A 25,429-nucleotide genomic window follows, 5' to 3' on the forward strand; every position below is an offset into this window, starting at 1 on the left:
TTTAATGAATTGTTGATTTGCCGCTGCATGTAGCATGTGCCAGTATAATAACATAACATGACAAAGCGACAGGCTGGTCCAATAGTCCTCTATTGACCTCTAAGAACTGGATTCAAGCCTCTGTTGATCCTATAACCCTGCTATAACCCTGCAGAGAGCATATATATATATATATATATATATATATATATATATATATATAATACTAGATATATGAGTAAAAAGGGGAATATCTGTGGCAGTTTCTTCTTGATTGACAAGATTCTGGATTTGTTGTTTTTTCTTGATTGACAAGATCTAATGAGACACATTTATTTGTGGTGTACAGATGATGCAGCCGGTCCCATTTCTCCCTCACACAATATCACCTCAGCATCAGGGCAGACATAGCAGTATTTATGCAGCACATAATTGTTCAATCACTTCATTTGATTCCATGTTTTTGATGTGTCTGAATAGTATCAATTGACTATTTTATTGTTTTAGGTCATTTTATTCCTTTTTTTTTTCTGTCTCGGCTCATTTCGTAAATCCTTGACTTTTCTCCTCCACTTACTCTTGCCCTCTTTCTTCTTCTTCTTCCTCCTGTCTTCACTCTTGCTGGTTTTTGTTGTTGTCTTTGTCCCTTTCCTGACTAACCTTCCTCTCTCCTAGGAGTCAGGAGATGTGAGGACGGGTGTCGTTCATCGACCCCCTGATCTACCTGTGTATCAACACCCCCACCCTCACCTTCAGCATGAATGGGGATATGCCTCATGTTCCCATCACCACTCTTGCTGGGATCGCGAGCCTCACAGACTGTGAGTAACACACAGCCGTTCTCCAAACTCACCATCACATATTTTGTTGTCTCCTCTTCCAGTATAACTTACAAATCTGAAATATTAACTGACATACATTTGCAATTGTGATAGTATATTCTGTCTCGTGCCATGTTTTGTTTTCTTTCTCTCTGCTTTTCTACGTGTCCTCTATTGTTGATGCTTGTTTCTCACCCTGCCGGTCTCTCTTTCACATCTGTATTTCTTTACCTCCCCGCCTCTAATACTTTCCATCATCTATCTCTTCTTGTTTCAGTGTTGAACCAGCTGCCTCTCCCTTCCCCTCTCCCGGCCACCACCACTAAGAGCCTCCTATACAATGGGAGGATCGCAGAGGAAGTTACCTGCCTACTGGGTTGTCGGGATGAGAATCTGGCCTCCCAGCTGGCCCATGGCCTCAACCAGGTGTCCACAGAGCACATGTGAGTTTATAAGTGAAAGTGTGTATATGTCAACATTGTGTCATGTACTTAGAGTCAAGACCCTACCCTGAATTGAGGCATCGCATTTGCCTGAAAATGGTTGGGCTGTCAGTGTTAGAGCTTAAGATGTCACATACATTTTCAAATAATCTTTAAGAACAGGCAACAGAAGAGATGCTACTGTTGACTATAGAAATAATGAGGTTTTGCTGCAGGCAAATATTACATACAAACTTACACAAATTAAAACATTGTATTCAAATATGTAATGTATAGTTTAAAAAATGTTTTATCATTTATCTTGAAAGGTGCAACTTTGGTTTCACGGCACAACATTTGACACTAATAATAGGCAATAGACAATTATAGTACTTATTACTTAGGGGTGTGCAATCAGGCCACATTTGTATTTTACTTTTCATCTTATATTGAGGTAATGATCTTTATTCATATGGAACCACTGTAATATACCCGACAAACTAAATCAATTTGGGTCATTCCGAAGATTCTGTAAATCCATTTTTGCTATGAAGACATTCTGCTCATTGATTTTCAACATTGTCCATACGTTCCAAAAACAAGCAAGGGATAGCTACCGTCTCATAGAATACAGTAGCGTGTTCAATTTCCCAGCCCTAAATTGTAGGCTGCATGGTCATATACACATTAAATGCAATTTAATATTTGCATTCATACATGTTTTAAACATTATTCACTTTTTTTTCGTCTTTTTCTTCATATTGCTATTAGTGATGCTGCCCACTTGTCTTACTCGCACCGTTTTGTAATTTAACTAAACTTATTTTTTACGTGTTTTTCAGAGAGCTGAAGGACAACCTTGGTAGCGATGAGCCAGAGGGAGATGCACCACTGCTGCTGCAGACCATGTTGGCCAGGAACCCTGGCATCTTCAGGGAGAAAAGTATGGAGATCACTACCTGTTGCACATTATGACATGAAAGCATGCAACCATAAAGACTAGCTTCATGTTGATATTTATAAAGAAATATACTGTTTTTTTTCTTCTTTCATTTCTGAACAGATGTTATGCAGCAGCCAATGGTACCAACGTACAAGATCACCCAAAATTCCCTGCATAGCCCTGCCCAGCCTGCAAACTTCCAGCCGGATCCAATGTCTCCTAATCCACCAAGGTGAGTCAGGCTGTAGAATTTAACAGACCCGTATGCACCATTACCAACAACTGTAAACATGTAACAGTTGTGAACATATATTATCCTGTTTTTAATTGGTATATCCCAGTTGCATCACTTCTAGTTTTATGAATGAGTTGCTGTATGTAATAAGTTGTATCAATAATTAATTGATAGATAATACAATTATATTGTATTTTAAGTTATGTAATGTTAGTTGTTTTACTGTTGTTGGCATGCAACTTCCTTCCACGTGCTTGCTCACTCTCTTTCTCCCTCTTGTCTCCTCCACTTTGTCCAGTCGGTTTGTTGCTCCCCAGACTGGTTCCAGTAGTCGGTACATGGGCCAGAACAGTCCAGTACCCAGCCCCTACACCCCCCAGAGCCCTGCCCCTGGTTACATACAGCAGTATCCCCATCAACAACCACCCAGTTATAACCAACACCAACAGATACAACAAGGTGAGAGTATATGTGTGTGTTGCGTGTTCATGTGCATGCATCAGGGGGCATTTGTTGAAGTGTCTGTCTGGCTGGCTGTATGATTCATTGAAAGACGACATCAGTGCAATCCCTGACATGCATGTGAGGTAAACATGCTAACATCGTGGCATTCAAAATTAGAAATATGTTTCAAAAGTTAGAGGTTTTCCGTTCCTTCCTTGTTAAGCTACTGTAAGTGCGATCTGAACACTTCCTTCAGTTGCTTCACAGGTGTTGCCTCATGTTTTTTTTAGATTTCCAACTGTATTTTGTCTCGACTGATTCAGATGTTTAACCGGGGATTCCTCAAATAATAACACTATTTTGTTTCTATAACATATACTGTATAACAGAGCAGTGTTCCATACTTTGAAACAGGGAAGCCTCGGACAATGAAAAGTCAGAATTTGATAAAACACAGACAAATTGAATAGTTGATATTTAATAATTCGATTTAAAAGGTCAGTGGGGCAATTTCATGACTTTAGTCCATGTAAAGCAAATATTTGAAAAATGTATCCAGTATTTTTCTTTTATAGTCTACATTTATTTATGTTAGTTTTCTTTCCAGTACATTTTACTGTTCAAAATGTACAGTTGTATTTACCGTTACTGTCATCTATAAAGAGCATATGTTGTGGGTTTATGTAAGGGGCGAGAAAATTAATGAATAGAATTTGTAATTAATTTCACAACAACTGTGACAGTTGTGGTTCCTGCAAGTGCCAATCAAATGCTTATTTACTGTATTTTACCAACAATGTTTTGGCACATCTAAAACATTTTAAAGATATATGTTTCTGTCATGATCAACAATGTCATAATTTCCTCACTCGTGGATCAATAAAAAAGGACCTCTTTTTCTTCTTTTCTTTGCAGTGTCTGTGGCCAGTCCCATGGTTCCAGGTGGCATACGAAATATCCATGAGGGCAAAGCATCGGGGCAGATGGCCAATGCTGCCAACCATCTCTCAGACAGACATGGCACTGAGGACTACATGAACATTGTACACCGACTGGGCAATGAGGTACAACTGACAAAGTCTAAAATTAGTACATTATCAGTTCACTACCCAAGGCATACCTTTATGAACAACGTTTGGTGTTGAATAATGCTATTTTTAGACATTTTCTTTGAGGTTTGGAAGTTATGTAATGTGACCCAAAAATAAATTTTCTCCAATCATCATGTTGAGGACATGCATGTGATGTCACTGTACTTAAAAGTTCTGTCTATTGCTGCTCATGTAGGAAACAGGGGGCATTCAGATGGGAAACTCTGCACAAGCCGATTTATAATGAATTCAGGTGCAATATTTTACCTCGGGTTAAAGAGAAGACGATGAATTCTAAAATGTTACGGGTCATGCTAACCAACCAGGCACAATGGTTTCTGAATAAAGCCTGTTGAGCCACACACGTGGTTGTATTTTTAGTTCGGTATGTTTTAGTTCTATTTTTAGTTCACGCCAAGCCCTTCGCCCTGTCTTGTAATGGGTTCAGAGATTCATCTTCTTTTGGTATTTTTAATTAGCAATGTTATATATGGACACTGGTTTTAAGGTGGAATCTTAATATGTTTTCATTATTATTAATAATAATAATCTATATATTCAATGAAATCAACATTATGCTTCTGAATTGCTGGAAAGAATGCCATGTTCATATCATTTTGGTCCTCTCAATACTTTTGCAAACATAATGGGACTTTCTGTCAACAGCTTTAAGATATTTTTGGTGGAAATTCCAGTGTAAAGCTGATACCTGATAGATTACATCTGTGTTTTTTGTGTGTTGTCTAGGAGGGCGACTCCGCCATGAGGACTCCTTCTTTCTCTCTGAGGTCTCCACAGTCCGGCTGCTCTCCATCAGGGAGTGAAGGAACACCCAAACGTAAGGACACCGGAAGAGGAAAGGAGACGCTACAGTGCCTGTCGATTTTCTTTTAGGAAATGGCCTCCTCTGGCTCTCTAAAACTCACGATTACAATTTTACAGCAACAGAATGGTTTGAGGCCGGTTTCTCTCAGTGATACAAGGCCACAGTGATAATTTCAGTCGCGGAGGACGTCTTCGTATATGGCATTGTACATCCTTAGTGTCAGTTGTAACGACAGTGCTGTGTCTGATTTTGTGCACTTAGTTATGACTTGCCTTTGGAGGGTAACTTCAACTCTATTTGGTGTTGCTTCTTTACAGCAGGTTCTCGTCCCCCGCTGATTCTGCAGTCACCACCTCCCTATGCGCCCTCACCGAGGGAGGGAGGAGCTGTCCAGAACCAGGAGCAAAGGAAGAAGGGACTCTCAGTAAAAGAGGAGAAAGATTTGTACGACATTGTGAGCTCTCCAAACAAGGACTCTACAAAACTCACCCTCAAGTTGTCCAGGGTCAAGTCAAATGAGTCCGATACCCCAGGTAAGGAAGGTTTTGGAACAGCACAGTCTTAGCCGGATCCCCATGTTTTTGTTTGGTTGTTTCCTACATCTCAATTTTCAAGCTTTTACAGCATTTTAATGACTTAGCTGTGAGGATGTATGTTGACCTCACACCTTGGCGTGGAGAACATTTAAAGCCAGTTAGAACCACATTTTAAACAACTTGGAGCTCAACGCTGTAAGTTCACAGTGGAGATGTGGAGATGGTTGTGGATTTCAGGAAGAACGCAGCCCCACCCCTATCTCCCTGTGTGACTCCCCCGTTGACGCTGTAGAGTCCTTCCGTTTCCTGGGCTCCACCCTAACCAAGTATCTCAAGTGGGAACATCAGCTCCATCACCAATAAGGCTCAGCACAGGATGTACTTCCTGAGGCAGCTGAAGAAAGTCAACTGTCAAAGACAATGATGGTGCACTTCTACACTGCCATCATTGAGTCCATCCTCTGCTCCTCCATCAGTGTCTGGTACGCTGCAGCCACTGCCAAGGACAAGGGCAGGCTGCAGCGCATCATTCGCTCTGCCGAGAGGGTGATTGGCTGCAATCTGCCGTCCCTCCAGGACTTGTTCGCTTCAAATACCCTGATGCGAGTAAGAAAGATTGTAGCCGACCGCTCTCACCCTGGACACAAACTGTTTGTGTCCCTTCCACCTGGCAGGAGGCTGAGGTCCTTTAGGACCAAGACCTCACGCCACACTAACAGTTTTTTTCCGTTGGCAGTCAGGCTCATCAACAGAACCCTGGTCCCCCACTGACTCACTCTGGAATCCCCAGGACAATTTCCTACCGGTCACTCCCCTGCACATCCCTTCATACCTCATATTTAAATACACATGTCACTTTCACAAACAGCTACAGTACACTTGTTTATAGCACTGTTATCTGTTTATAGTACTGTTATGTTTGCCTGTGCACTTTATTTTATATTCTATTGTATGTGCAATATGTTTCTATTTCTTGCACTGTGTTGATTGTTGTTGTTTGTCTAATGTATGCATCACCCGCCAAGACAAGTTCCCCAAATGTGTAACATACCTGGCAAATAAATGGTTCTGATTCTGATACAGATTTTTAAATACAACCTCGTAACTGTGTTTTTGTTTATATCTTAGGTGATGCACTGCCGGGAATGGACGAGAGCTCTGACAATATGGAGGCAGAACTGGGCTTTCAGCAGGTGCCTGTTCTCCAGCAAAATCTAGCTCGGATGCAACAGCAGCAAGCTTGTGGTGCCAGTGGTCTCCAGCCTCCCAGTTCCCCGTACGACGAGGCAGAGCTGGACGCCCTCGCTGAAATTGAAAGGATAGAACGAGAGGCGGCGAGTGAGAAGTGCTCCAAGGAGGTTCAAGATAAAGGTAATGTAGAATGGCAAAAACATGACTATATGGATAAATGCTGAACAAATGGTTGTAAATAACAAGAGGTTTTGCAAGTTTGTTTTATCTTTATCTCTTTCTCTTTACAGACAAGCCACTGAAGAAGAGAAAACAGGACTCCTTTCCCCTGGAGCCAGGTGCAGGGGGACCAGGTGGCCCCACTGGTGCCCCAGGCAGTGGATCGACAGGAGGGGGCAATGCTGGCAAACTGACCCCGCAAGAGGCCACGGCAGCTGGGAACGGTGCCAGCCGCCCTCCCCTCATGGTGAGCATCGACCTCAAGCAGGCAGGCCGAGTTGACGGCCAGCTCGACCCCTGTCTGGCTGCCCCTATTCCAGCCCTTGAGGCCCAACGCTGGCCTGAAGAACCAGCTAGTGGGCCAGCTGCGGTGGAGGGTTCTGACACGGCTTTGCGGTTGAAACCAGATGGGCGACCGGAAGTCATCAAGAACAGGGTCGATAAACATGACAGCAGGAGAGATGGTCGGGACTCATCAAAGCACCGACATGATGAGAAGTCCTCTGACAGACGGGGAGAGATGCCAAAGTCATCAAACCGAGGCGAACACGGACGAGACAGGGACCGAGAAGCTGACAGAGATAGGAGGCATCGGAGCGAGACAGGTGGTCGAGACCGACGCTCGCCTGACTCTCGCTGTCGAAGTGACAGAGATAGGTACCGGGCTTCTTCCACTGGGGAGCCTGGTCGGAGCGGCAATAGGCATGATGGATCCAAACCGGCATCCTCTGCCTCTGGTGCTAAACTTCCAGATTCTTTCCCTGCTCAGCTCCTTGGAGGGCATAGTGGCGCTCTGAAGAACTTCCAGATCCCTAAGGTGATCTGGGCTGACCCAAGCCAAATGTCTACCCACCTACCAATCATTCAACTTTCACTGCCTGCAATCTCACCCAAAAAAAAATCACTCCACCGTTCACTCTTGTTTACGTCTTTATTTTCCCATTCGTAAGCCTTTTGTTTATTCCTCGGATAAAAATCTGTTAATACATTAACCCACACCTAACCATCTGCCAAAAGTAGAAGAGTTTATTAACATGTTAGTCCGATGTGTAAACAAAAGCAAGTACCTTTTAAGAAATGCTCCAATGCTGTTTCTAAGATGTTTCATGTGGGTAAATGTCTGCTTAAATCATTCACTGTCCGCATCGTGCAGCCATAAATATCCGGACTGAAAAAAAGCTAGGTTTCTCTTGACAATTAAGTTGCTATTTGTTTCAGCCTTTTTCACATCTCTTGTTAATGCAGTGTTGAAAGATGCAACCCCCAGACCCATGCTATTTTTTTGATATGGTAGTTTTTGTGTGTTTGCTGACAAAAAAAAAGAAAGTGCGGTGTTGTATTCAATAGCTTCTTTTATGCTACGAGGAAGGATCAGTTGTATCAAGGAACAAACGACCATAGTTGCGCTAGCAGCCACCATATGGGAGTACATACTTCGCACCCAAGCAAACAAGATCACGCTGCCAGTTGTTTAATGTTGCAATCAAAGTTGTTTAGTGATCAGCCACACAGCACGCCAACAATGATTGTCATGCCTACCAAGAATGTGGCCGTTTACTGGGATTCGCCATTGAAATGGTTAAGAGTCTTCATGCAGCCACTGAAGGATAGAAACGTAGTTCAAACCGATCTGTCACGAGGCCACTGGCATTGGTCAGGAAGATGAAATGGGTTCACGGTATCGATCTTCATCGTCTCGTTAGAGCTGCAACCTGTTCTTCTCAGTAGAGCTCAGCAATGCTTTGGCTTAATTGGTTATTCACGATGTATGTCAGTCACTGGTAGTGTTTGCAATGGGATGCAGTGTTTCGGATTGGCTAGTGAGTGAGTTATGACTTTGCTGTGACTGAATTGGTTTGACTGAATCTAGATGGAATTGAGTGAGAAACTTATCCACAAGTATAGGATTTTCAGCATATCATAGAGACGGATTCTACAAATCAAGAACAGTGTACGGCTGATGAACAGAAATGAATACTTGACAAATTGAATCAACAGACTGTCTCTTCATTTCTTTATTTATGAAATAAAATCGCATTGGCAGATGCTTGCCATTAACTTATTTATTTATTTCACTCAGGTAGGAAGGATTAGATATTGTACGAGCGGAAACATTCATAAACAATCTCCTGTTTAGGCCCTCGTCACATTCAGTGGCTGGGGGAAGTTGCTGCCTTGACACTGCATTAATGACAATATACCATATATTGATTGACCATTACTCATACAATTTAAGACATGGAGATAATGTTGGGAAAACAGTGGATTGTTCTTTGGTATCAAACCTATACTGGAAACGAATATCAAAATCACTTATCTCATGTCAATCACCGTGATCTATTTTGTACATTTTATTATCTTATATTATTTTATTTTGCTCTTGAAACAAAGGTCATGCTTCAGTGTACAGTGGGCTTTTCTGACTGTTTTTTTGTTGTTTTTCGTCAGATCAAACGTGATACGGACGGCGGTGGGTCAAACGAAAGTCAGATGTGGGGACAGCCCAAGGTTAAACTGGAGAGGCTTGGTTTGGTGCAGGACTTTGAGAAGAGGCCCAAGCCTGTCGTGGTTCTGAAGAAGCTCTCCGTTGACCAGATCCAGAGGATCATCCGACACAGCAAGTCTGGGAAGAACAGGGTCTCCTCGGGGAGGTCCAGCAAAGGTAAGGACAAGAAGCTGGTTTTGCTCTAGACTTTACAGCATTTTTCCACTCTTTGTGTACATTCACTTAATTAAACAAGAAAATAGTACTCCTTTTTTGTTAATAACTTGAAAATGTGATGTGCCAAATCTTCAGCAATGGATGGTGCGATGGACCCGGCAGTTCTGAAAGAGCTGCCACCAGAGCTGCTGGCAGAGATTGAGTCAACCATGCCCCTGTGTGAAAGGGTCAAGATGAACAAGAGGAAACGAAGCACTGTAAATGAGAAGCCCAAATATGCTGAGGTCAGCTCGGATGAAGACTATGACGCAAATGGAGAGTGTGAGTAAAATTAGGGTTTGTTTACTTTGGTATATCTTTTTATTTTTAGGTTTTAGGGCCTGATTATTTTTTTTTTTGTCTAATCTCTACAGCTGCAAAGAAGCGCCAGCGCAGAGACAAAGACAGGTCCTGGGATGTGGAAGAAAGAGATCGCCGGGGTTCAGGGGAAAATCGGAAAAGTGGGAACCGGGACAGCAGACGAGGCTCAGGGAGCCGCTGCCGAGAATCCTCCGAAGAACACTCACCACCACCCAGCATGACTGAAAGTCTGTATTCAAGTCACATGTCACCCCATTTCCAATCATGGTCTTTTTACATTTGTGTGTGACATTGATTTCAAATAATGAACTTGTGGAGAAAAACTTCTGGCAAAGACAATGAAAACAAAACGAGAATTAAAAAAAAAATTAAATTTCTCCCACTCAGTTGCCAGAAAAATGAAGGAGAAGCAGAAGCAGAAGAAACGGAAAGCATATGAACCCAAGCTCACGCAGGAAGAGTTGATGGACTCGTCCACATTCAAGAGGTTCTTAAACAGCATTGACAACATACTGGAGAATCTAGAGGATGTAGATTTCACTGCCATGGGTAAGTATGAGGGCCGACTGTCTCTTTGAAAATCTAAATGCAGAAACCTCACAGTATTTTATTTCACTTTTGATTTGGTGTTTTCCAGCAGAGGCAGATGATGATGAGATACCTCAAGAATTTCTGCTTGGCAAACACCAGCTGAGTGAACTGGGCAGCGAGTCCGCCAAGATAAAGGCCATGGGCATCTCCAGCAGGGTACTGTGTATAGTATATCACTATCAAGAGAGTTTGAGTGTTATGTGGTGCTGTTTCAGATGGAGGTCTAAATAACTGTCTCTGTTGTTGTAGATCCCATCAGACAAACTGGTGAAACTGCTGAACATCCTGGAAAAAAATATCCTGGATGGCTCCAGGCTCTCCACCATGATGAGCCATGTGAGCTCCCTCCCTCCCTCTCTCTCTATGTTGAATATACTTCAAAGTGGTGTTTAACTAACATGAGAATTCTGTACGAAAACAAAACATACATTATTCCTGTTCCCACCGCCTATAAATCTTTTTAAAATTAATTGTTAAAATGCTGCAAAAGATGTATTTGCAAGAATAAAACAAACAAACATTGGATTGTAGTTTATTTCTGTAAAAATAATTCACATAGCTTTCCTTTCCAACCTCAGGACCAGGATGCTGAAGATGAGGAGAAACTTTGGAGAGACCTGATAATGGAGAGAGTAACAAAGTCAGCAGACGCCTGTCTGACAGCGCTTCATATCATGACCTCGGGGCACATGCCAAAGGCGGTCTACATTGAAGACGTCATAGAGAGGGTGCTACAGTACACCAAGTTCCATCTTCAGAACACACTGTATCCACAATACGACCCAGTCTACAGGGTGGACCCTTATGGAGGTGAGGATGAAGACAAGAATGCTTTGTTTCATTAAAATTTGTTTATGTGGCAGAGCCTCTGGGGTCTGAGTGAAAGTTTTGGAATGTGGCTGATTTAGTATGTTAGAACTAGGGCTGCAACAACGAATCTCCTTGAAGTAGAGGCTGCTTTAGCATGCCCTGCTTTATCAATATGTATGAAACACTGGGACAGTGGGAAGCTGTACTGCTCCTCTCACGTCTGTTTGGACCGAAACCTTCAGGCCCAGCTCCACCTCATCTCGGCTCTGCATCAAGCTGCGCTGCATATAGAGTCCTCTTCCTTAAACTATTTCATTCTGGGCCTCTTACGACCACGAAATGACGTTGTTGGCTAAGCCCAACTACGTGATTTGATTCAGTCTACTTTGAGTAAAAAAACAACCTGCAGCCAGATCAACCAGTGTGCCGGTTTAACATTAACGAGTGACTGCTGAACTGAACCAGGCCGGGGGTTACGGCATATTTCACCACGTTACGGTTTTCTACAAGCAAGACTGAACTGTAACGGAACATAACGTAACTTTAACGACAATACACAACCCAAACACGTTAGCTAACGCGTTAGCTAGCTGACTTGCTTCCATTAAAAACAAGTTTAAGGGAAATGAAGCCGCTGTAGACATCTTAGCGCTGGTTGGCCAAGACTCGACACGTCACATCCAAGATGTTCTATTTTTGCAAAGAGCACGACCTCGCCGTTTCTCAGTCTCTCACGCCAATCTCAGACATGCTGGTGGCCAGTTGATCTGCTCTGCTTTTTTTTTTTTTCCTCCGCGACTTTATGACTGCCGTAATAATCGCGCGACACAACGAATCGATAATGAAATTCGTTGCCAACACTTTTGATAATCGATTTTTATTGATTTTATTGATTCGTTGTTGCAGCCCTAGTTAGAACCTTTCATGAGTTTTGTTTATAAACCTATCCAAGAATTGCTACTATATATCTTAAGCACAAACGTTATGACCTGGAGAGGAAATTACAACTGTAACTAAACTCTAGCAACTCATCTCAAGCAGTCAGAATGACTCCCTGAATTATGTTTAAGAAACCTATGTCATCTGTTCGCTCTATTATGATATTGGACTGTCGTTCAAAGTAAAACAACAACTTTTCTTTTTTTCATGAACAGAAATGGAAAATGTTTAGCATGTAAAATCCGGTTTCATGATCAAAAACACTTTGCAAAGAATTTTCAAGGGTTTCTCTTGTCCATCCAGGTGGCCTGTTAAGCTCCAAGGCAAAGCGTGCAAAGTGCTCCACACACAAGCAACGCGTGATTGTCATGTTGTACAACAAAGTGTGCGACATTGTCAGCAACATCTCGGAGCTCCTAGACATCCAGCTTCTTACGGACACCACCATCCTCCAGGTAAAAACTGAGAGCACTTGAAAATAATATCGGACTGCAGGCATCTGTTTATGAAGTCAATTTCTTTGCAAGTCAGATGATGATTTATGCCACTCTCTCTTTTTCATTTCCAGGTTTCTTCTATGGGAATCACTCCGTTCTTTGTGGAGAATGTCAGTGAGCTGCAGTTGTGTGCCATCAAACTAGTTACAGCAGTAAGTTTGTTTTTCCTACACACTCAATTGTAGTTTTTTTGGTGTACATCCCTTAAAGTGCAGGTTTTTACTGCTCTACAAAACTGAAGGAAGAGACTCGCCACCTTTCATATTTTCTGTCTCCAGGTGTTCTCGCGTTATGAAAAGCATCGACAGTTGATCTTGGAAGAGATTTTTACCTCTCTGGCCAGACTGCCCACCAGCAAGCGCTCCCTCAGGAATTTCAGGTCATATTTTTTTTCTATAACTTTACATTGATTTACGTCCACAAGGTGTTTGCCGAGATAAGGCCTTGAATTATTATTAATGTAGCAGAATAATCGCTGAGGCGAAGATTTTATTTACCCATAATAGTACCTTACCGTGTATCTTTGCCCCTTGTGTCCTCAGGCTGAACAGCTCAGACCAGGATGGAGAGCCGCTGTACATCCAAATGGTGACGGCTTTGGTGCTGCAGCTGATTCAGTGTGTGGTCCATCTCCCCAACGACAGAGACATTTTCGACGAGTACGAGAGCAAGGTAGGATTGCAAGTAGACACATAAGACTACCACACAAGAAAGCTAATGTACAATGTATACAAATACAGACACACATTCAGAAGTCATCACAAGTCCTATTTGTGTTTTTTTTTGTTGTTTTTTTTAGGTGGATCAAGATGTGTTGATCACCAACTCATATGAGACGGCAATGAGAACAGCACAAAACTTCCTCTCAGTCTTCCTCAAAAAGTAATTACCACTACAGTCTGTACAGCCTTCAAATAGGCTTATAGTTGCAAAGTTGCACTGTACGAAAGCTGTCATCACAAGTGTTTATTAAGACTAATGTAATGCACGAGGAAAAAGGCTTGAGAATCAAGAACGTTTCTCTTTTCCATGCATTACTGTCATTGTTAGTTCTGCCCTCTGTAGTCACGAGAAATATATATCAAACCACCATCATCCTATGGTGTGCATGCTGGGTATTGCACAAGATGCAAACGATTCAGGGACCTACTTGCTCCAAGTCTCAAACACTTCCTTATGTTTGATGGAATTAGTCCATCAATAGTACGGCTATTTAGGCCTCACGCATCAATTTACTGTTTTCAATTTTGGGTTGCTTTATTTTCTGCCTCTGATCATTTTTGCTCCATTAATTGTTTCTGTTTCCTCTTCTTTCCCCGTCCTCAAGATGTGGCAGCAAGCAGGCAGAAGAAGATTACCGGCCATTGTTTGAGAACTTTGTCCAGGACCTGCTCTCGACAGTCAACAAACCAGAGTGGCCTGCTGCAGAGCTGCTGCTCAGTCTGCTTGGTCGACTACTGGTTAGTATGACAGAGCGCTTTCTTTCGACTGGAAATGCAACTATTTTTGCTGAAGTGATCCAGACTGATAGCAGGGGACAGATTTACCTTCCTTTTAACACTGAGGCTTAAACTAAAGAGGTTGCAACTCATTGTGTTTAAAATACATCCTCTTGTTGTATGTATCTTCTTTTAATTTTATTAATCATTTTGTACTTTCTTTATAACACTAGCTTTGGATGTCAGCCGAATTACGTTTTGCTTTGTGGCAGTGAAGTATTTAATGACTTAAAAGGACGCATTAAAGTACAAAGTTATTCATCTTTAATTCAGTGATAAGATTGGTACTTTTTTTCTTTTTTCTTTTAAGGTTAAAGAAAAATATAATAAAATACAAAATGCTCTGCTCCCATCAGGTCCACCAGTTCAGTAATAAGCAGACAGAGATGGCTCTGAGAGTAGCATCTCTGGACTACCTGGGCACGGTGGCCGCCCGTTTGAGGAAGGACGGCGTCACCAGCAAGATGGACCAGAGATCAATTGATCGAATCCTGCAAGAGGTAGAAGAACAACTTCACATTTGCTGACCTCACTATCTCCTGAAGTTAAATGGAACAATCAGAACATGTATATGTGCTCTGTCTCTGGTTATATAGTCTCAAGGTACTGACGAGACCCAGCAGCTGCAGAAGGCCCTACTGGACTACTTGGAGGAGAATGCTGAGACTGATGCCTCACTGGTGGTGGGTTTACATTAGACTGGCTATGCAAGTGGTGACTGTAAACACTGTTGGAACATCAGATGTATGACATTGACGTTTAATGTATTCCATTAACTGGGCTATTTGCCCACATGAAAGAATCACCTTATGTAACCACAATACTGATGAACCAAAAATTGTAATTGTTGGCCTGCTCAAATAAATATCCTCAGGCTCACATAACAAAACTGAATCATAGTATCACTCATAGGTGTTAATGGAATTTTTCTTTCACTGACTAATTGCTCTAAATAAATCAGATTTTTTTTAAACCGCTCACTCTGATACTGAGACCTCTAATGTCCTCTAGTTTGCCAGAAAGTTCTACGTTGCCCAGTGGTTTCGGGACGCCACAACAGAAGCTGAGAAGTCCATGAGGAACCAGAACTCCAAGGATGAGGACTCATCGGACGGACCACAACATGCCAAGGAGATGGAGACCACCGGTGACATTATGCAGCGTGCCGAGAAGCGCAAGAAGTTCCTGCGCAACATCATCAAGGCAATGCCGGCTCATTTCGCCACACTGAAGTAAAGATTTTTTTGTTGTTGTGCCAGCTGACTGTCAGTTGCAGTCTCTCTGTCAGTTGACTGTATGATGCCAGTATTATCCTATAACGTTCGTCCTCTTTGCCCATCTCCCCAGAATGAACTCTGATACTGTTGATTACGAGGACTCCTGTCTGATTGTGCGTTATTTGGCCTCCATGAGGCCGTTCGCCCAGAGCTTTGATATTTATTTAACACAGGTAAGATTTGAGTATTACTTTAAGTATCTTTGTCTTTTGAATGAATCACAGCAGCGACGTAAAATAATCTATAAGTCGCTCACACAGTAGGGTATAGGTGTTATTAAGGTTCACTGGTTTGTCTGTTTTGTTAACTGTTGAATGGAAAAAGATCAGTTTTTGTAATCGGCTGGTGCATTTCTTTCTTTCTTTTTTAGATCTTGCGAGTCCTTGGAGAAAATGCCATCGCTGTAAGAACTAAAGCCATGAAATGTCTGTCTGAGGTTGTGGCTGTGGACCCCAGCATACTGGCAAGGGTATGTTACAGCTGTGTTCACCAAAGACAATTTTCTTTAATGTCCAAATAGTGCATACGCTTTACATACTGCACACAATGTTTGCTGTCCTAGTCTCTGTTCTAGTCACATTTTTGCTCAGTCAATATGTACTTTTTTATTGTACCTATGCTATTCTTTGCATGCAAGTTATCCTGTTGTCTTTTCACTGTATACTGACACACTCTTCTCTCTCTGCAGTCCGACATGCAGCGTGGTGTCCACGGCCGTTTGATGGACAACTCTACCAGTGTGAGAGAGGCAGCTGTGGAGCTGCTGGGCAAATTTGTGCTGAGCAGACCCCAACTCACCGAGCAGTACTATGACATGCTCATAGAGAGGATACTGGTAAGTTGCCCATTCAGACTCATTGGAGACTCATTATTGTGTTATGAGGACTTACATTCGCAGTATGAACTGAACACATGATGTTATTTTTTTCTTCTGATAACTGCTTTAATTGATGAGCCTTGTTGAGAATAATGTTATGGTATGTCATGCTATCTAAATGTTGATCTGCAGTTATGAATGTGCCAGATCAATGCGCCCCCATCAACCTGCAGGGTTGTATGCATGTGCAAAATACATTTTGAGTCCATTGTCTAATGCTGTTTACGACACATTCTGACATTTGGATGCTGCAGTTGGAAGTAACTTTGATTTATCAGAACAGAACATTATCAGGGCATTGCCAGTCCATTCATAAGCTGACAGTAACGTGACAAACTGTGTTTACTTTTTCTTTGCACTCCACTATTCTATTGTTATCTTATACATCGTACTGTGCACTGGCAGTTGATTGTTATGGCCCAAGGCACCCAACTTATGTTACTTTATTGTATGAAATGTTGGTGCATTTTACTCATGTGCATTACACTGTAGTTTTAGTTGTGGGTGTGTTTTTGCGTGTATCAGGGAGAGCTTAGAGTTATTGGTGTTGGGCTCAGGCTGAAAAATGACAGACTTAGGCATGCCAGGGCCGGGCTCAGGCTGGAGGTTTGTCCCGTTCAGGGCTCTTAAATAGCAGGGCAGTTTTGCTATAATAAAAAAAGGCTCATTTAGATGTTTCAAGTTTGCTTTTGCATGGATATAATTACAATAAGGTCATTGTCTTTGCCGTGGTAATATAAGCGATCAATATTGAAATGAAGTAGAACACACACACTTTGTGCTCTTTCTTTGCTCTGCATCTGAGAGATGAACACATTGAAATTGTTGTTCCTGTTGTCATGGAAATGCTCAAGAGGGTTCGTGGGAAGTTCACTCTTCATTACGGTCTTATACTGCCACCTATTGTCAGAAAAGTGCGATCACACCCCAAGCAAATGTTTGTTTTGGTGCACAGGACACTGGTATCAGTGTAAGAAAACGGGTGATCAAGATCCTCAGAGACATCTGTCTGGAGCAGCCAACCTTCAACAAGATTACTGAGATGTGTGTGAGGATGATCCGCAGGGTCAATGATGAGGAAGGTATCAAGGTATGGATCAGCTGCTCTACCTACCTCCACAATTTTAATTGTTGTGAGATCCATTCTTTCATCATTAGTATTCTCTTTATTTATTACGCCTCTTTTAAGATAAACGTCTCTGGTCCAATAAATTCATCCCCAAAACCATTGAACGTTTTGTACAAAGTATAGATGAAAACTAATGACACGTGAACGTGTGCTGTTTATAGAAACTGGTGAACGAGACATTCCAGAAGTTGTGGTTTACTCCGACTCCAAATCAAGACAAAGAGACCATGACCAGAAAGATCCTCAACATCACTGATGTGGTGAGTTTAATGCTCAAGAATTAGAATGCTAATTTTGAAAATTTTGCACAAATGTCTAATAGGATAAAAGGAAGAGGCCATGGCATGGTTTTAAACAGCAACGTGACTGGTTGGCCGACGCCTACAACCACATCATTCCGGTTGTCTGATGGTGAAGTCATTTTAATTCTCTCGTCACTTCTTCAGGTTTCAGCGTGTCGAGACACCGGCTATGACTGGTTTGAGCAGCTTCTTCAGAATGTAAGTATTGGATTTTGCTTCTTTACTTGCTGGGGAATATATCGAAGTTTCAAACATTTTTTAAATGACTATTGTCTCTCTGGCTTTAGCTTCTCAAGACTGAAGAGGATGCAACGTACAAGCCAGCCAGAAAGGCCTGTGTTCAGCTCGTTGACAATCTGGTTGAACACATACTCAAATACGAGGAGTCTCTTTCAGGTTTGCAATTTGATTATTTTACACCAACTTAAACTGTGCCGTAATGCAGCAGTTGACTTAAACCACCGTCTATACTGTCAGTTGAGTTAATCAATGTTCTATAATAAGATGGATTACAATTTTAAAGTGGAATTAATTGATGTCCTCTTTCCTCTGTAGACACCAAAGGTGTGAACTCAACACGGCTAGTGTCGTCCATCATCACCTTATACTTATTCAGCAAGATCAGGGCCCAGCTCATGGTAAAACATGCCATGACCATGCAACCCTACCTGACCACAAAGTGTAATGTAAGTTGTCTATACCTAATCATTTAGTTATTGCTTAATTATTTAGAAAACATGCTTATTGTGAAATGAAGGATCCTTTATATCAGCGTGGCAAAATGAGCATAAAGGATCCCCAATCTAGTCATTGTTGCTGCTTATCTATCACAGCTTCCCCAGTAGTGACTGTTGTGCTGTTTCCCCTGCAGACTGCCAACGACTTCATCGTCATCTGTAACGTGGCAAAGATCTTGGAGCTCGTGGTTCCTCTGATGGAGCACCCCAGTGAAACTTACCTTGCCACCATCGAAGAAGACCTCATGAAGCTGATCATCAAATACGGCATGACGGTGTGTGGCAGTAGCTCTTTTATTTATAGATAAAAAGTATCGGATGCAACATTGTAGAACCAGGTTTGCTCTGTGAAATGTGAAATGTAAACAGTGTTGTCATAGAGATGACATGATGTCTTCCTTTCCTTTCCTCTAGGTGGTCCAGCACTGTGTGAGCTGTCTTGGAGCTGTTGTCAACAAAGTCACGCACAACTATAAGTTTGTCTGGGCCTGCTTCAACAGATTCTATGGTGAGATATACCGTTAGCAACTCTGATCTCCTGTGCTCAGTTTTGAAGTCTGCAGTGTTGAGCCTAGAAGTGTCACTTTTACCACATTCCAAGATGAGAAAATATAACTTGCATTTCAACAATGTATCAATTTAGAAAAGAGTAGACCACCATTGTTATAGAAAAAACATGAAAACGGAAAGAAATAGGACACACCAATAATCTTAGTAACTTCAAATGTATTATTTCTTTCTTCAGGAGCACTTAACAAGCTGAAGGTTCAGCATCATGAGGATCCCAACAGCACGACGTTGGTAGCGAACAAGCCTTTCCTGCTGCGATCGCTCTTCACTGTGGGTGCCCTGGCACGGCACTTTGATTTTGATCTGGAGGAGTTCAAGGGCACCAACAAGGTAGGATTGCATTGCAACTTTGACATTTAAGCTGTGGAAAGCAATGGATTTCAACCGTACGTTCAAATACTAGTTTTGGGCTCTGCTGCAAGTAAACTAGAGTTTGGGAAATTTAGAAATAATGAAATGTACACCATCTCACAACTTGGTGTTTTGTGTGTTGTGTACAGGTTGTTATCAAGGAGAAAGTTCTCGAGCTGCTGGTATACTTCACCAAACATGAGGATGAGGAGGTCAAGACCAAAGCCATCATCGGCTTAGGCAAGAACACCGTTTTTAAATATTATTCGGTTTGACTCATGTAAAGGTCACCATGTTAATTGTGTGCAAATATTCAGTGTTCAGAAAGACTGACAGCGTAGAATGTTGTGTGTCTGAATCCAGATTTTCATTCCCCAGCAGGTGGAGATGAGGTAGATGGAGATGCATTGCTTACTTGTTCTCACATGTCTTTGCTGTTTGTCATTCTCTCCGCTCAGGCTTCCTTGTGATCATGCATCCCAGCCAGATGTTTATGCCTGAGGTGAAGACCTTGTACAACGGCATCCTGGCTGACCGTGCCTCCTCAATCAACCTCAAAATCCAGATCCTCAAAAACCTCCAGACGTACCTTCAGGAGGAAGACACACGGATGCAGGAAGCCGACAGAGAATGTAAGTGAAGCTGTTGCTGTACTTTAAAAGATGTTTGATTCAGCACTCCAGTGCTACATCCTCTGAGGTCACACAGAGTGACTAATAAATGATTTTCTTTCAATGTTTTGCCTGTAAAAGTTGGCGCAACTCATCCTATCTTGTGTCCTTGCAGGGAAGAAACTGTCCAAACAGGAGGATCTGAAGGAGATGGGAGACATCTCTTCAGGGATGAGCAGCTCCATCATGCAGCTTTATCTAAAGCAGGTGTTGGAGGCGTTCTTTCACACCCAGTCCAGTGTGCGGCACTTTGCTCTCAACGTCATAGCGCTCACACTCAACCAGGGTCTCATCCATCCTGTGCAGGTAAGAGCCAAAAGCTGTCGAACCACTCCACCTCTAGGAATTGATAAATCATTAAATCCAATTTTAATATCACATATGGATGTAATTTGAGAATTTGGCTAAAAGATTTAAGCGATATTTTTATATAATATTAAACAATTATTTTTATTTGTGTGTGTGCGTGTGCAAAAGCATCTTAATTCATGAAAATAAAATCCATATTTCATGTGCTGTATTATAATTAAACCCTCATTTACTTCAACTTAAATTGTTTGAACAGAAATATGAACATATGCATGCGAGTGTCACATCTTTATTCTGTCCCGTCTGTGCAGTGTGTGCCCTACCTCGTTGCAATGGGAACAGACCCGGAGCCCAGCATGAGGAACAAATCTGACACGCAGCTGGTGGAGATTGACAAGAAGTACACAGGATTCATCCATGTGAGTTTGTGTTCTATGCCAGCTAGTTAAGGAATTCCAACTTCGCCTTTCAGTTCTCCCCTTCAGCAACATCTCAGCACCGTTGGTAGAATGTTAGTGATCTAAAGATATATCCATGACAATATAAAATACCGATCACTTCAGATACAGTCATGTTCCATAGCTGCTTTACTGTAGGAAATGGTCTGTGGTGGAACTTTATTCCTCCATTAATGGCCTGCAGATAAACCTCTTGGAGCGCACACATGTAAAAAGCATTACAGCCAGATTCTATATACAATATTTTTTTCTTCTCTTTTCACAGTGTGGATGGAGCGTTTGTAGTTCTGAAGAAATACTGTAACACAGATTTCAGTGTTATTATTTTATTGGCACAGATAGTCTTGGCAGCAGCCGTCTCCACCGTTCTCTGAAATGCTGAGTTTGTAACACTTCTCTTTCAACATATTCTTTCACAGATGAAGGCAGTGGCTGGGATGAAGATGTCATACAACTTGCAGCAGGCCATCCAGTCGTCTCGTAGGACCATCATAAGAGGTTTCCGACAGGACGAGACCAACACGGCCCTCTGCTCCCACCTCTTCTCTATGATCCGGGGGAACCGGCAACACCGGAGGGCTTTCCTCATCTCGCTGCTGAACCTCTTCGATGACAGTTCTGTGAGTAAACCTGCACTCGTCTCGACATATATTGGCATTGCTAATTGTAAAGTAGTATTTCCTCATTAACAACATGCCAAGGGAAAATCTCTTTCTCTGTTTTTCTAAATGCATTTGCTAGCAATGTGTCTTGGCAAGAATTTAATAAAATGTGCACGTGATAAATATGACTCTTGGGGATATAGACAAAATAACAAAGAAAATAAAGAGAAATGACGAACACTATATGTTAAATCCAATTATTTTTTCTGTCTTGCAAGTTTCAGAAGTGTAGGTTGTTTTGGCCAAATATGAATATTTCAATTGTAAATAAACAAACATTGCAGTGTGAGTTTGTCAGGCACTGACTCCATCGTGCTGTTCCCCTCTTTTCTTTCTTTCTGCAGAAGACGGAAGTAAACATGCTGCTGTTTGTAGCAGACAACATGGCCTATTTCCCATACCAGAGCCAGGAGGAGCCTCTTTTCATCATGCACCACATAGACATCACCCTGTCTGTCTCTGGCAGCAACTTGTTGCAGACCTTCAAAGAGGTAGGATAGCATGTTGAAAAGTATCTTGCATGTGTCTGCGTCATAGAAATGCATCTTGACATGCATTTATGTTCATTCTTTATAGTTATATAAGTATGTATATGGAGTATTTTTATTTATTTCTCCTGTCCAGCTTCTGCTAAAGGAGCCGAGGCGTAAGGAGAAGAAGGTTAAGGTGTGGAAGAACACGTCCGATGGAGAGGATGAAGAGGAAAGGATGAACTGCGATTCTCCTCGGAGCGATGAGGAAGAAAACTGCGACAATGACGGTGTTGTACGGCAGGCGAAAAAGGCCAGAAAACCTGTAGAGAGCTCAGAGTCCGAATCTGATCTGGACGATTTGGATCTAGAGGACGTGGACAAAGTAATGAGGCTCGTCCCTGAAAATCCTACCGGTCTCTTGGACTTTGCGAATGCGGTTCAAGGCATCCTGTTGCTCCTGGTTCTCAAACAGCATCTGAAGAACCAATATGGATTCTCTGACGGGTGAGATCTACATGATGAAACAATAAATGAATATTTTAAAGGGTGGATTAGTTTGACTAGTTCCAACCTTGAACCAATTTGGGAAATCCATGACCTCCTCTAACTCTTTTTTTTTTTGTCTTCCACAGTAAAATTCAGAAGTACTCCCCAACAGAGTCGGCCAAGGTGTACGATAAGGCAGTGAACCGTAAAAACACCGTTCACTTCCACCCACGACAAACCGTTGACTTCATTGCCAACAACATGGCTCGCGCCACGTTGTCAATGGATGTCAAGAAGCGGATCGTCAGACAGTACCTAGATGTAAGTAATAAAGCTGTATCAGACTTTCATTGCCAATGTGTTATGTAGGCAATAGACTACATAACTGGCAATAGACATTACCGATTGCCAGTTAATCTGCCTTTCGGGGTCTTCTCACCAATTACTTGCATCAGCATTGAGGTACAAAGTCATTTTTCACTATCTGAAGAAAGTTAACAGTACGCAGTAAAATGTGAAAACATCAGGTTAAGTGTTCAAGGGAGTCCAGTATCCATGTTAAATGATGTTTTGACCTATAACGAGGCTCGCAGTGGGTTTCGGGCTGTGCCTTTTACTTATTCTACTCTGCCTCATGGTGGACACCTTTCTCTAGCCAAGACCTAATTCACATTTAAATTGGCTGCTTTAATTTCTTTAATCTCCAGTCCTTTTATTTAATTAATATGTGTTTTATTTATTTTATATTTATTCATTATTGACTGACTGACGGACTTAATTAATTTGAAATTACTGATCACATTCACCAGAAGGGAACTTTTGTTTTGAAATCATTTCTTGGTCACAGGTCTTACTAGCTCTTTCCGTAATGCTGAGTGTAGACGCGTACCACAAAACAAAGTGGTGGCTAGTCTTTTCTGAAGTGGACGCTGGCATCTTCCGTTGCAGTGTCCAACCTCGACGTGTATAACCTTGCCTTGGCGCTTCACTTCTTACGCTGTCCCCAAGCATTTCCTCTGGTGGCTTGAAAGAAATGACACATCTCAAAGTCAGTTTCTTGTCTTTTCCACTCCAAACAGTTCAAGGTTCTGATGGAACATCTGGACCCAGATGAGGAGGATGAGGAGGGAGAAGCGTCCGCCAGCGCCAACATCAGAAACAAAGCCATAAGCGCCCTACTGGGAGGCTCCGGCCCCATGTCAGGACCCAGTCCGCGCAATCAAGCAGGTCCAGAGACTGATGACGATTATAGTGATGGAGACGAAAAGACGCCAGGGGTGAGAGAAATTGAAACGCACACTATTTTATAAAATACCATTTGAAAATGTGTGTGAAAATAGTGCAACTTTTTTTTTCTCTTCTCTCCTCCCTGCAGTCCTCTCGAAGGTCAAGGCGAGCAGGTGACTCCATGAACGAGACAGTGGAATCTATGGATGTGATTGCCCTTTCCTGCCCCAAATACAAGGACCGGCCGCAAATAGCTCGAGTCATCCAGAAGACCTCCCATGGATACAGCATCCACTGGATGGCCGGCTCCTACTCTGGGCCATGGGCGGAGGCCAAGAAACGCGACGGCCGCAAACTGGTGCCTTGGGTGGACACTATTAAGGAATCGGACATAATTTACAAGAAGATTGCCTTGACCAGCAACCACAAACTGAGCAACAAAGTAGTACAGACTTTACGCTCACTGTATGCAGCGCGGGAAGGAGGAGCTAGCTAATGGCTCCTGTGTGGTGTTTCTTTTTTTTTTTCGTTTCTTTTTCTTTCTTTTTTTTTATCCCCCTTTTCCATTTCTACTTTATCAAAATCCTCCTTTTCCCTGCTCCTACTCCTCCTCCTCGACCTGCCACCTACAACAACACAGCCAAACTTCACTGGATTCCTAACCTGCTCCTCTCCTTCCTCATTTTTGTAAGAAAACACAGGAGGGCAAGAATATTTGACACTACATACTTTTACATGAGTTATTCTTGCAAAAATGACACAAAAGATAAGACTTATTATATTAGAGGGACTGCTCACGTTTTGTTTGTGTACAAGTGCAGAGGATAGAATCCGGAAGGCATTAAAGGAATAATTCACCCAAATTATCCCTTAAAAAGGCTATCAGAAAAGAGACCTGGGGGGAAATGTTTTGTCAACATTGTTGTGGGAGCTCCTTCGCTGTTGTGCAGCAGATTCTAGTCGCTCATTTCTACTCCCACTGTATAATAGTTTAACACAACAAAAACCTAAAATGTTTATATCTCTGAAGACAAAAAAGCTGTAAAAAAAGAATAAAACCTTAAGTGAATGTTGGAAATTAGTCTTTTTGATGTTCTTATTAAAGTGTTTTTGGAGTTTATTATATACTAGCACCCTGATGGTTTTTTCCTTTTAGCTTTTAGATATTTGAAGGAAAAAGAAGAAAAAAGAAAAAAATAAGAATTTTTATTTTTGTTCACTTTTATTTGTCCATGCTGTACAATGGCAGAGTCCTCTGAACATAATTTATTCTATTTCGAACTACGCATGCAGTATATGTGGCCTATTGCAGGAGGATATTTTGTAAATGTAGATTTTGTTGTATTAGGTCACCCTAGTAATAAGAAGAAAGGGGATTTATACCCTTTTGGTGGAACAAATACTGCAATAAATTTTCTACTTCTCTTTGTCACTTGTCTGCTCAAAGTGTTAATCTGATCTTTACATTTCATAAATGAAGAAAAGTGTAGGGCCTGGATACTGCTAAAACACAGACGGCCTGAAAGGAGAGTTGATGTTTATGAAGGAGAGCCTTCAAAATGATGCCAGACAAACTTTTTTTGTATTTTGGTCTATATATTTAAAAACAAACACTGCCAGATGTAAAGGCATATTTTGTGGTCTTAATTATATATATTTTTTATATTTGAATGTACCATGATTTCAATCGGTAATATTTAATTCCGGGGGGTGTTACTAAATTTGCCCTTTTTGGAGAATCATTCGCACCCATTATGATGGAAGTCATCAGTAACTACCTGTCTTACTATATTGTTTTGCTTTATATATTTTTATACCAGCTGCATTTAGTACAT

General features: G+C 41.8%; 1 protein-coding gene across 1 annotated transcript; it reads left to right on the top strand.

Moving 5' to 3' along the window:
- Positions 1 to 736: 736 nt before the first annotated feature.
- LOC306739588 (nipped-B-like protein A) lies at positions 737 to 25,026 on the top strand (the record flags this gene model as incomplete). The annotated part of the gene is made up of 47 exons (XM_079221616.1): positions 737 to 800; positions 1,078 to 1,243; positions 2,065 to 2,165; positions 2,286 to 2,397; positions 2,699 to 2,859; positions 3,760 to 3,908; positions 4,683 to 4,773; positions 5,079 to 5,294; positions 6,426 to 6,668; positions 6,779 to 7,524; positions 9,156 to 9,369; positions 9,505 to 9,690; positions 9,783 to 9,956; positions 10,117 to 10,278; positions 10,370 to 10,476; positions 10,570 to 10,656; positions 10,899 to 11,130; positions 12,373 to 12,524; positions 12,638 to 12,718; positions 12,845 to 12,945; positions 13,109 to 13,238; positions 13,366 to 13,448; positions 13,894 to 14,026; positions 14,422 to 14,565; positions 14,662 to 14,748; positions 15,077 to 15,297; positions 15,413 to 15,515; positions 15,713 to 15,811; positions 16,031 to 16,177; positions 17,175 to 17,309; positions 17,510 to 17,608; positions 17,795 to 17,848; positions 17,938 to 18,046; positions 18,206 to 18,336; positions 18,522 to 18,662; positions 18,802 to 18,895; positions 19,133 to 19,287; positions 19,458 to 19,548; positions 19,767 to 19,940; positions 20,095 to 20,285; positions 20,600 to 20,707; positions 21,166 to 21,366; positions 21,753 to 21,899; positions 22,033 to 22,385; positions 22,514 to 22,688; positions 23,447 to 23,644; positions 23,743 to 25,026. The coding sequence occupies 47 exons, from the start codon at positions 737 to 739 to the stop codon at positions 24,088 to 24,090; spliced, it is 7,596 nt and encodes a 2,531-aa protein (XP_079077742.1). The 3' UTR covers positions 24,091 to 25,026.
- Between the last annotated feature and the right edge of the window lie 403 nt (positions 25,027 to 25,429).

Source organism: Taurulus bubalis (assembly GCF_910589615.1).
Source record: "Taurulus bubalis genome assembly, chromosome: 8".
Classification (NCBI taxonomy): Eukaryota; Metazoa; Chordata; class Actinopteri; order Perciformes; family Cottidae; genus Taurulus; species Taurulus bubalis.